Below are 12,389 nucleotides of genomic sequence, written 5' to 3' on the forward strand. Positions count from 1 at the left end.
ATCCCAGGAATCAGTCTGGTGAACCTTCGCTGCACTCCCTCATGGAGTCATGTTTTTACAATTTATTATATTTTGTGAATTGAACATAAATTGTGAACACTTACTATAATTTATTTAAGGTATTCTTCAAGGCTGGACTCTTGGGTACACTTGAAGAGATGAGAGATGAAAAGTTGGCACAACTCGTTACCGGCACCCAGGCTCTTTGCCGTGGATTTTTAATGAGGGTTGAATTTAAGAGAATGATGGAAAGGAGGTAAATATCATGACGCATGAACATCCAAAAATATATTTGCCAGCAAAAAATATTGCATATGATGTATTTTATTTTTACACAAAAGCTACAGAAGGATTGTTATCAACTGTGTTCTCCTGTCTAACTGCATCTTTTAGGGAAGCACTGTTCACTCTACAGTACAACATCCGTTCATTCACAAACGTTAAACACTGGCCATGGATGCAATTGTATTTCAAGATCAAACCTCTTCTGAAGAGTGCTGAAACTGAAAAGGAAATGGCAAATATGAAAGATGAGTTTGAGAAAACTAAGGAGGCGCTTATCAAATCTGAAACACGAAGGAAGGAATTAGAAGAGAAAATGGTGACTTTTGTACAGGAAAAGAATGATCTCCTACTCCAAGTCCAATCGGTATCAATGTTTGCTGTATTAATATAGTAAATTCTGTATACAACTTATAAAAACCATAGTCTGGTACAATTCATTGTATCATTTTTTGCAGGAAGGTGAAACTCTAGCAGATGCGGAAGAAAGATGTGAGGGACTGATTAAAAATAAAATTCAATTGGAGGCTAAAGTGAAGGAAGCTAATGAAAGATTGGAAGATGAAGAGGAGATAAATGCTGAACTCACAGCTAAGAAGAGAAAACTGGAAGATGAGTGTTCTGAACTGAAGAAGGATATTGATGACTTGGAGCTCACTTTAGCCAAAGTTGAGAAAGAAAAACATGCCACTGAGAACAAGGTATGAATAGGTGATTTTTATGTACAATAAATATACAACTCATGAAAGGATTTTCATACCTGTTGATTACACTTCATGACATTCGTCTGTACATTTTGTTTTTGGTGAACATAGGTTAAAAACCTCACTGAAGAGATGGCTAGTCTCGATGAAAACATCGCTAAAGTAACAAAGGAAAAGAAAGCCCTCCAAGAGGCCCATCAGCAGACTTTGGATGATCTCCAGGCCGAGGAAGACAAAGTCAACACTCTAACCAAAACAAAGACTAAGTTGGAACAACAAGTTGATGATGTAAGTGTTCTTAAACACAACAAGGTCAAACGGGATTGAGAATATGGTCATTGTTTGAAGCAAATTGTGATAAAATACTTATTTTCGTTAAAAGCTCGAAGGTTCTCTAGAACAGGAGAAGAAACTTCGCATGGATCTTGAACGTTCCAAGAGGAAGCTTGAAGGTGACTTGAAACTGTCGCAAGAAGTCACAATGGATTTGGAAAACGATAAGCAGCAATTGGATGAAAAGTTAAAAAAGTAAGTCATCTTATTCTTTGTTCACATCCCTTTGCTTGAACTTTTAATCCACACATCCTGTTGATTAGCATACAGACCTTGGTATAGCAGAAATTGACTCTTCAGTCAGCAACTTTTCATTAACTTGAGCATGTCATCTTGTAGAACTCTTGTGACTGAACTAGTACAAGAACAATTCTCGTAGAGAGTAGTAAGGTGCTAACTCAGGAATTAAGGTTCTATTTTAAATGTCCTGCAGTTATCACATAATTTATTGCCTCAGATTATCTGTGAAAATAAACACGTGTTGTATAAGTTCATTAATAAAATCAGAAATTTGAGTAGTTCAACATAATTTTTCACTCTTATTAAAGGAAGGAATTTGAAATCAGCCAGCTTCAAAGCAAAGTTGAAGATGAGCAGGCTTTAGCTTCCCAACTGCAGAAAAAGATTAAAGAATTACAGGTGATGTAGATGGCCAGTGAAATTATCGATGCTACCTTTCTAAATGTTACATGCATGAACTAATATTACTTGTTTTAAGATCATAATCAACACATATTTATTTTAAGGCTCGTATTGAGGAGCTTGAGGAAGAAATTGAAGCTGAACGTGCCTCTCGTGCTAAGACTGAGAAACAGAGAGCTGATCTTGCTCGGGAACTTGAAGAGATCAGTGAGCGACTAGAAGAAGCTGGAGGTGCAACTTCAGCACAGATTGAAATGAACAAGAAGCGTGAAGCAGAATTTCAGAAAATGCGCCGCGATCTGGAAGAATCTACCCTGCAGCATGAAGCCACAGCTGCTGCTCTTCGTAAGAAGCAGGCTGATACCGTTGCAGAACTTGGGGAACAAATCGATAACCTGCAACGTGTGAAACAGAAACTTGAGAAGGAGAAGAGTGAGCTGAAGATGGAAATTGATGATGTTGCCAGTAACATGGAATCTGTGTCTAAAGCTAAGGTGCGGTTCAGAATGTTGTTGAAACCTAGTCCTTCATATAATTATTTTTAATGAATAATTGTTATTCGTTTGGTTTGACATATTTTGAGAGTTGAGCATTTTGGTTTCAGGCGAACCTTGAGAAGATGTCCCGGTCTCTTGAGGACCAGGTCGGTGAACTGAAGGCCAAACACGATGAGCATCAACGTTTGATCAACGATTTATCAACTCATAAAGCTCGTCTTGGAACAGAAAATGGTATTTATCAATTCCATAACTATTTATTGTTCAGTGTCTATAAAATACTACGTTATTTTGTAACCTTTTGCTCGCAACTTCTTCTAATTTGCAGGTGAACTGAATCGCCAGGTAGAGGAGAAGGAAGCCTTGGTATCTCAGCTGACAAGAGGTAAACAAGGATATACTCAACAGCTTGAGGAGCTCAAGAGGCAGCTGGAGGAAGAAACAAAGGTAGCCGAATAATAAGTAAATTATCACGATTAGTTTGAGAAGAAAGTCTTTGCAATGATATTAAATAATTTCCATGTGTTGAGAATTAAATTTTTGCCAAAAGCGAATGTTTTCAAATTGCAGCAATATAAAATATAACATTTTGTCACGTGGTTGTGCAGTAATTAACTTAAGATGCTACCAGATTCTAATTGGAGCTATTTCTATTCATTGTGACTATAAGCAAAGTATCATTTTTAAGTAACGTGCTAATAATCATAGAAATATTAACAATTATTTCATCATCCAACTTGGTAATTATTTCAGGCTAAGAGTGCCTTGGCACATGCTCTTCAATCCGCCCGCCATGACTGTGATCTGCTCCGTGAGCAATATGAAGAGGAACTGGAGGCAAAGGCTGAGCTCCAGCGTGGCATGTCCAAGGCCAACAGTGAAGTAGCTCAGTGGAGAACAAAATATGAAACTGACGCAATCCAGCGCACAGAGGAACTGGAGGAGGCCAAGTATGTGATAATAAAATGAGAATTTTGCTTCATACAATATGTTCAGTGAGATGATGTTATTACAACATCTTTGGTTTGTACTTCTCAGGAAAAAACTTGCTCAGCGTTTGCAGGATGCAGAAGAGCACATTGAGGCTGTGAACTCTAAATGTGCTTCATTGGAAAAGACAAAACAGAGATTGCAAAATGAAGTGGAGGATCTTATGATAGATGTGGAGAGGGCAAATTCAGCAGCAGCAGCTCTTGACAAGAAACAGAGGAACTTTGACAAGGTAAGAGTATGTTGTCTCAATGTTTCCCTTTCTCTGTCATTTTAAAGACAGTTACAATGCTAGTTTCATTTTGATATTAAGTAATTTCAGCTCTGGATAATTACAAGAGTAGCAGTATAACACTGTATTACAATTAGATCGATTCTTGAATGTGCTAATGCCAAATAGGCCCCTCCAGGAACCTATCTAATAACATTTAAGTTTCACGTTAGGTGGAGTGCAATTCTCTTACCCGCTAAAGGCTTTGGAAGCTGGATCAATTGAAATTTTCAATATTGAGATTGATAGCTTTTTGTTGGGTGAAGTTATGAAGGGATATGGAGAAAAGGCAGATAAATGGAGTTCAGGTACAGATCAGCCATGATCTAATAGAATGACAAAACAAACTCCAGGGGCTGAATAGCTTACTCCTCTTCCTATGTGTGAAAACAAGTTCAAAATATACTCAGACTGTGTATCGGACCTCCGAGGCACTTTAAAATTTAGTACTATATCTTTTTAATATAAGAAAACAAATGCTGTCCTCTGCTCTTTCCTAACAAAATATAGTCATTGGGAAGCAGACCTTTGTGCATCTATTTAAACATGCATGCATGACATTCTATCATGACAGGCAGATTATGAGTTGCAGCCCAAAGTGTAATTCCAATCTTGAAGTTGAAGTCTGCATTCCGTTCTCTCCAGCTATCATCTCACGTTGGTATTGAGGTATAACTGCATCCTCATATTTCATTTGTAACTTTTGCAATTGTACAATAAAGGTTCTGGCAGACTGGAAACAGAAATTTGAGGAAAGCCAGACTGAACTGGAAGCAGCTCAGAAGGAATCCCGCAGTCTCAGTACTGAGATTTTTAAAATGAAGAATGCATATGAGGAGTCTCTGGATCAACTTGAAACTCTTAAACGAGAGAACAAGAATCTGCAGCGTAAGTCTTAACCCTTTCTTGTCATTTAAATATTTAACAATGTTGATATTATTAAATTGGTATGTGTTTACCTTGGAGTTAAAACTCAGTCAAATTCTATTCTTGCCCACTGTGCTTCATACTCTCCAGAAATCAGTCTCACATTAGTAGTATCATTCTTTTGTAATCTTAGTTTCATCACTACTAAAATAGGTATAATTTTCAATTTCTTTTCACACAACAGAGGAGATCTCTGATCTGACTGAGCATCTTAGTGAAAGCAGCAAGAGCCTGCATGAACTAGAAAAGGCAAAGAAAACAGCCGAGCAGGAGAAGAGTGAAATTCAGTCGGCTCTGGAGGAGGCAGAGGTAAAACTAATAATTATTTTAGCAGTACATATTAGAAATCAAAATTTAGATCATTAGTATTTGTCAAATAGTGTAATGCATTTGCAACAATAGTTTAGTGCAATCTACTTAGTACCTGTATGGCAAGCAGAAGCCAGTGTCACCTCTTTCTACCTCTTTAAATTGTTCAACACAATCCAGAAAAGCCACCATGGCATGATCAAATTTGTTATCCCAGAAGAATTGCAATCCGCCAGAACAGTACAAGGGCAGCTTCTTGGCTCTGTCTGCAAGTGATTCCAAGTATGAGTGATTTCCATGAGGGACAAGACAATACCGAGACATGAGTTTGGGACCCAGCTGGGACAGCACAGGCCAGCCCACACTGCGATATGTGTGCGTACTAGGTCCAGCCAGCAGAGCTGTTCTCCAGTCGTCTTGGTTAGTCCTTGCCACTGGACCAAGACCTAGCTCTGTCAAACCCGTGTGGTGGCTGGTGTGCAATGGCCACCACACGTTTAAAAAAAAAAGCCACACACAGGCATCTTCCACCCTTCATCATGTAGTTCGGGACCTGGAATATCAGGTCCTTCATTGAAACACCTGTGAACTCATCCCTTTTTGGTGTGGAAGCAAGTCATCCTCGATACGAGGGACTGCCTAACAAGAGAGTGTAATGGACCACGTTAAAAATTGATTGAAAGATCCAAAAGGCATCAGTTCCAAAAAATTCACTAAATAGTCTAAATTATATCCACTGAGAGTAATTTATGGATGATCTTTCCTAAGCATAGCTTTGCTTTACTTTGGAATAACAGATAAACCAGTGGATTTATATACTGTCATTTATGACCGGTTAGTATAGCTTCGCACAAGGTAAATGGATTACTATTTTTGTACTTCAAAATGATAAGTTTTTAAACTCAAAAGTTACAACTCCGTTTCTTCCATTTTCACATTAGGAGGTCAATATTAAAATGCAACCCTGAAGTGGCAGAGATCGATGGTTGTGAAATTTTAAACATTTTCTGGCTACTTACAGGAATAATATTTTCAGAAACACAACAGCTTATTACATTGTGAAAATGTCTCAAAGTGATTAACACCATGAATTACATTTTGCAGTGCAGCAACTTATTATGTAAGCAAATGTAGCAGCCACTCTGCACCAGCAGTGTTGTAAAAACAACAATGGAATGAATGGATGCTGGCATTTTTGCGCAAGTTCTGATTTTATATCAGGACCTCAAAAGAAAATGAACTTCCTGGCCTCGTCTTTAACATCATATTTCTGTATGATGGCCTGGATGGTCCTTATCATCTGGGATCCCACAAGAATTGGGGCGAGGTGGTATTTCTGTCTCCTGGTCCATCACCACTGTGAATCTTTTCCATTTTCCTGGGATGGGGTTAATTATATATTCACAGTGACTTCCCAAGATTTATATCACTCCTCACTGCGAGTGTGCTCTGAGTGGAAGGGAAATCAACTGCTGCAGCATTTCATTCACTGAAGCTTCTTAAAGGGGTTGGCTGGAGAAACTGGCCGAAGTGTGAAGCTGTTGTTCAAAAAATTGGCAAAGGCTGGAAGTAGAAGAGCACAGCAGAAAAAAAATAATTCCATGTTTGATGCCCTATTTAGGCCTCTCTGGAACATGAGGAGAGCAAGATCCTCCGTATTCAGCTAGAACTGAACCAAGTAAAATCTGAAGTTGACAGGAAAATTGCTGAGAAAGATGAGGAAATTGATCAGCTGAAGAGGAACCAGCAGAGAGTTGTAGATACAATGCAAAGTGCCTTGGAGTCTGAAGTCAGGAGCAGAAATGATGCTTTAAGAATCAAAAAGAAAATGGAGAGCGATCTAAATGAAATGGAGATTCAGTTGGGACATGCTAATCGTCAGGCTTCAGAAGCTCAGAAACATCTCAGGAATCTGCAGGGACAATTAAAGGTCTGTATAATAGTGCATTTATTTCTCATTTACAGATAATTTTAAACGAGCTCTAAAAATTGTGTATCATTTGTTAATTATGTAAATGTAATGGCATTTTCTTGTGACCTATCTTAATAGAAAAGTGCAGGAATTATAATTGGTCAGCAGTTTTAGATTTTTGAATCAACTTAAGATTTCACTAAAATGTTTATTATTCTAATATAGGCTAATATGATATGGCTTTTCGAGTTTACTAAAATAACTCCTTACAAAATATTTCTACATTCTAAATAGGATACTCAGCTACAACTGGATGATGCTTGCAGAAGCCAGGAAGACTTGAAGGAGCAATTGGCCATGGTTGAGCGCAGAAGTGGTCTGCAACAGGCTGAGATTGAAGAAATGAGAGCAGCACTGGAACAGACAGATAGAGCTCGCAAAATTGCTGAACAAGAGCTTGTTGATGTCACAGAGAGGGTACAGCTGCTGCACTCTCAGGTTTGTCCACATGCCAATTTCAAGTTGGACCAAATAGACACGCCGGCTATATTTACAGGAAGGCTGAGAAGATGTGGGTAAGGCCGAAAACAACCAAAGAACCCCAAAGTTGGGGACATGGAGGTCCTGCCGAATTTAACGGCAGAACCTCATTAACACACCTTCACTCCATTTCCTGCCTAGCAGCCAGCAAAATTGTATAGCTTGGCCGGCTGGTGGGAGGGATCGCCCGCGGCAGGACCCTTGGAGAGGTCCCCGGCAATGGTGGGTAGAGGCCCGTGACCAGGAACGAGCGGCTTGTGACCTGGAGGGGTAATGGTCCATGATCGGGAGGGCGGAGAGGCCCCTGTTCGAGAAAGGCAAGTGGTCGCATTTCGGGCCAGTGAGAAGTTGACAGTATGGCTAGGGGGCAGAGGCCACCGATCATCAGGGCTGGGGAGAGGCTGGCAATGGGAGCTGGGGGGAGTGGGTTAGGGGAGGCCGATGTTCGCTGCTGGGGGTGGCCAAAGGCTTCTGTGAGGGATGGGGGGAAGCACTCCTGCACACTCTGGCTCACAAGGAGTGCCAAAAAAGACACTTGTGGAGCCAACAGCTCCTGCCCCCCTTTCACGACCTTTGGGAAACCCAAGCAGCAACAGTAAATGTTAAATTGGGCACTCCCATGTGGCCGTGGGGTTAATATCAAAGCTGTAGTCTTTTTTTATTGCAGTGTACACATTCTACAAAACAACTTCTTTCAAATTGATTCCTGCAGAACACAAGTCTCATTAACACGAAGAAGAAGCTGGATTCTGACTTGAATCATCTCCAATCTGAAATGGAAGAAACAATTCAGGAATCAAGAAATGCTGAAGATAAAGCAAAGAAGGCTATCACAGATGTAAGTCAGAAGTTATTTTAACTATTTACTCATATCATTACAAATACTGATTGGTGATATTATTTCAAGTTTGAGCTTGAATAATGATTTGCCCAATTACCTCCCGTTATAAGGCTGCCATGATGGCGGAAGAGCTGAAGAAGGAACAGGATACCAGTGCTCACCTTGAACGAATGAAGAAGAACCTCGAGCAGACAGTGAAAGACCTGCAGCATCGTCTGGATGAGGCTGAGCAACTGGCAATGAAAGGAGGAAAGAAACAGCTCCAGAAACTGGAGTCTAGGGTAAGCATCAAGATTGTGTTATTATATGCTGCATGCTGAAGCTTGTGAATATGTTGAGGATTTAGCAACAAAATAAGAAACATAATAATTTAAAAGACAACATGAAACTTGCGTGGATGTAAAACAATTAACACCAATTGGTGACTGGTTTAGGTGCGTGAGCTGGAAAATGAACTGGAAGCTGAGCAGAAACGAGGTGCTGATGCCGTCAAAGGTGTTCGCAAATATGAAAGAAGAGTCAAGGAATTGTCCTACCAGGTATTGTACAGTTCATAAGCTCATTACTTGGAGTGGCACACCATTGTAGGAACCAGTAGTAATAATCATTTTTATAAAATATCGATATAAATGTTGCGTTTTTTGCATTGTTTACAGTCAGACGAAGACAGAAAAAATGTTCTGAGACTGCAGGACTTAGTTGACAAGCTGCAGATGAAGGTTAAGGCCTATAAGAGACAATCTGAGGAGGCTGTAAGTAACTGAGTAACTACTTGGTCTAGATCTTTGTGAATGCTTTTAATCTCCTTTATATTTGTCATCTAATTACAAAGCTTATTAACATTATTTAAGACAATTGTGACCAGGAAAGACCATAGAATATGGTGTTCAGAACTCCAATCATAAGTAACATAGCTCTTCCATTTCTTTTCATCTTCCATTTTCTACAGTTAAGGAAATTTTCAGTCTATCTTGTGCATTTGTAATTTTTCATGGGAATTGGCTGTTTTAAAAGACTCACATCCTTGAAATCCTTTCTGAAAATCAAAATAAAGTATATCCACTGGGTTGACATTATCCACTACATTTCCAAAGAATTCTAGCAACGGGTGGGGTCTGAGTCCCTCTTGTTCTTCAGCGTAGCACTGGTAGCATCCTATGTGATTTCCTCAAGCAGTTTTCCCAGTACTGATATTAGATTATAATTTCCAGATTCATGTCTCACTCCTTCTTTGAATAGCAGGATTGTATTTTGTCTCATTCGAAGTCCAAATGTAGGTTTTATGGAACTTGAAGATATTTATGAAGTCTCATCTATTTCCTCTCTGATTTCATGAAGGAATATATGTTGTCTCCCATCTAGCCTGTAGACCTTCTGGGGTAAAATGGGTGCAGTTTACACTTTGGAGTAGAAATTACACCTCATAAAGCAGATGCAGTGTAGCCCATTTTCAGGGACCAAGGATGCTTAAAAATGTTGGTCCCAAAAACAGGTATTAGGGCCTTTGCATATGCTAATAAGAGGCATAGTTCAGGCAGCTCAGAAAGTGAATATCCTCTCCTTCTGCAACTGCATGTAAACTGAAGTCTCAAATATGAAGGATAATATTTAAATACACTGCATCTGTGAACCGAGATCTTCATCCAATCTTAACTGATAAGGGAATAAGGTTTTAACTGATAAGGGAATAAGGGGTTATGGGGAGCGGGCCGGGAAGTGGACCTGAGTCCATGATCGGATGAGCCATGATCGTAATAATTGGCGGAGCAGGCTCGAGTGGCCGTATGGCCTACTCCTGCTCCTATTTCTTATGTTCTTATGTTCTTAATCTCGGCTTGATTCGAATTCAAGTCCCAGACGCAAAAGAACAATGTGCTAAACTAGTCCACTATCAAATCTTCTCTCACAAACAATAAAAAGCCGGTTCATAGTTGGACTACAAACCTCAACATGTGTGGATCACAGTATTACAACTGTTAGTCAACCCTCCAAACACATAATGGCTTTTGGCTCAAGTCAAATTTTGGGCAGGGGTTGGGGGGGGTGGGGATTGCCCTCTGCCCCGTTTCGGGTGGATAATTGGATAATTCGAATTATCTGAATTATTACCGCTTGGTGGGATGTAGTGGGGGGGGGGGGGGGGGGGGAAGAGGCTGGAAATTGGGCTCTTTAAATCCAAAAATGCCTCCCAGCGTTTTCGAGTGCTTTTGGAGGCGGTAGTGGGGAGGGATTGGGGCTTGAGCGGGGTGTTCCACTGCGCCACTCTTATTTCACTTAAAGAGTGAAGGGAATGCTACGAGGCCTAGTGAGGCCTCCATGGCGTCCACTGGTCTGACAATTAAAATGATATGGCGGCCGTAGCAGTGTGCCCTCCGCAGCGCCCAGCCACCGGCACCTTCGAGCCCTGTGAAGTGGTCAGGAGCACTGACCGTCCTGACTGTGGTCCTGCGGGGCCATTTCCCCCACAGGGCGCAAAAGAGGTCGACGCCGGGCGCTAAGTGGTCGGCACATCGGGAAACACGGTGCTGGGGGCAATTGCAGATGGGTCGCAACCGTCTCCTGCCCCTGGACAGAAGGGCTGCAACAGGCCTGAAAAAAAGTTCAATTTTGGTCCCAAAATCTTTGTGAACAATATGTACTTTTACTATCCTCGTAACAGTTTACATTCTCCTATGGTTAATGTGCTTGCCTGCAATCTGATAATTTCTTTTACTATATTCCTTTTAGGAGGAGCAGGCCAATGTTCACCTGTCCAAGTTCAGGAAGGTCCAGCATGAACTGGAGGAAGCTGAGGAACGCGCTGACATTGCAGAGTCTCAAGTCAACAAACTTAGAACTAAAAGCCGTGACATAAATGTCAAGGTACAGTACATGCAACTGATTTTAAAATTGCATCAATAATACAGCTTACGAAACACTGACAATAAGTAAAATTATTGGTAAATATTTCCACTGTTAATCAGAATAATATTTTAAAAGCAGTCTTTTCATTATTCACCCATTTGCATTTTCTTTTTACCCATTAGGCTGCCGAAGAGTAGATGACAATCTGAGATGGTCCAAAGAAGAAATCCACAAAATGTGTATTTCATTGTAACATAGTTTTACAAATGTAGTGCTGTCCATAGAAATAAATGTGCAATTCTGAAAAATGCTTCTTTGTTATCTTGTGTTTTTTAGATGATGAAATAATCATGCTAGGAACAATGATGCACAGAAAAACAAAGTTACATTGCGAACAATGGCTTAGTGGGCTTATAAAAAGGAGAAACTATTAAAACAGTGCATATGAAATCTTGTTGATCAAGAATCTGCCATATCTTTATTATAGCATTGAAATTTTCGGGTGCAAATTCGTCTGGTCCCGCAGGCAACGAGCGCCCAAACTGGGAGGCCCAAGGAGGGGCTTAAAGTGGGCCTCAGGTCTTATTAACATTTTATTGTGTGAGTTGCCGTCATCTGTGTTGCCTCCACTGGCAGCTTACAGATTTGAAGATGCTGTTGTTGGTCGCTGACCTCGCCAGTAGCAGCCCAAAAGTCATTCTCAGGAATGGGGGTTGGAGAAGGCAACAGATCGCGTAAAGCATTGAGTCAGAGGGGCATCCCTCTGGCTCAACAGGAAGGTTTTAAAAATAATTTTATCTAAAAAAATCTTTTGTTGTTGGTCGCTGCTTCGGCTGTAGTGACCATTGAAGATGTCTGACCAAGACAGGCCTAACACCTTCCCCGCTCATCACTTCTAAAATTTCTGTGAGGGGATCTAAAACATGCGTTGCACCCTTTGTTTACACATGCAAAGGAGCCAACGTCTGTTTTAGGTAGATGTCAGTGAAGTCTGAAAAATGATCCAATGCAATTTCAGGTTGGACATCTTTAGGCATCCTTGGGGTGCAGGAAAGTTGTACCCGAAATTGGGCCTCACTCTGCTGTTTAACGCCGTTTAGCGCAATGAGGTCCAATTTCTGTCCAAGTGGGTTTGCAGATGAAGTCTATTGTTTTACATTATATTCTTTTAAAGTCCGCTTTTCCCATATTTTGAATATTGCTATTCATGTGGAGTATGATTAATAAGAAACAAGAAGACAGTGACCATTGTTCATGTGAACCAGCTGGCTATTTGATTATGGAAGGCATCAATGCC

The 12,389-nt window shown here is 40.4% G+C and overlaps 1 protein-coding gene across 1 annotated transcript in view; it reads left to right on the plus strand.

Moving 5' to 3' along the window:
* The window catches only part of LOC139226642 (myosin-4-like), a 31,924-nt gene extending 20,590 nt beyond the window's left edge, over window positions 1-11,334 (plus strand). Inside the window, exons 19-39 of the mRNA XM_070857537.1 lie at window positions 120-256; window positions 394-649; window positions 741-983; window positions 1,098-1,274; window positions 1,369-1,514; window positions 1,868-1,958; window positions 2,066-2,455; window positions 2,566-2,692; window positions 2,787-2,905; window positions 3,212-3,408; window positions 3,497-3,680; window positions 4,442-4,607; window positions 4,831-4,955; window positions 6,577-6,885; window positions 7,162-7,365; window positions 8,120-8,245; window positions 8,359-8,529; window positions 8,683-8,787; window positions 8,905-9,000; window positions 10,976-11,110; window positions 11,275-11,334. Coding sequence (XP_070713638.1) covers window positions 120-256; window positions 394-649; window positions 741-983; window positions 1,098-1,274; window positions 1,369-1,514; window positions 1,868-1,958; window positions 2,066-2,455; window positions 2,566-2,692; window positions 2,787-2,905; window positions 3,212-3,408; window positions 3,497-3,680; window positions 4,442-4,607; window positions 4,831-4,955; window positions 6,577-6,885; window positions 7,162-7,365; window positions 8,120-8,245; window positions 8,359-8,529; window positions 8,683-8,787; window positions 8,905-9,000; window positions 10,976-11,110; window positions 11,275-11,289 — 3,519 coding nt within the window. The 3' untranslated portion in view covers window positions 11,290-11,334. The remainder of the gene's footprint in view (window positions 1-119; window positions 257-393; window positions 650-740; window positions 984-1,097; window positions 1,275-1,368; window positions 1,515-1,867; window positions 1,959-2,065; window positions 2,456-2,565; window positions 2,693-2,786; window positions 2,906-3,211; window positions 3,409-3,496; window positions 3,681-4,441; window positions 4,608-4,830; window positions 4,956-6,576; window positions 6,886-7,161; window positions 7,366-8,119; window positions 8,246-8,358; window positions 8,530-8,682; window positions 8,788-8,904; window positions 9,001-10,975; window positions 11,111-11,274) is intronic.
* Window positions 11,335-12,389: the final 1,055 nt, after the last annotated feature.

This window comes from Pristiophorus japonicus, chromosome 16, assembly GCF_044704955.1.
Source record: "Pristiophorus japonicus isolate sPriJap1 chromosome 16, sPriJap1.hap1, whole genome shotgun sequence".
Lineage (NCBI taxonomy): Eukaryota > Metazoa > Chordata > Chondrichthyes > Pristiophoridae > Pristiophorus > Pristiophorus japonicus.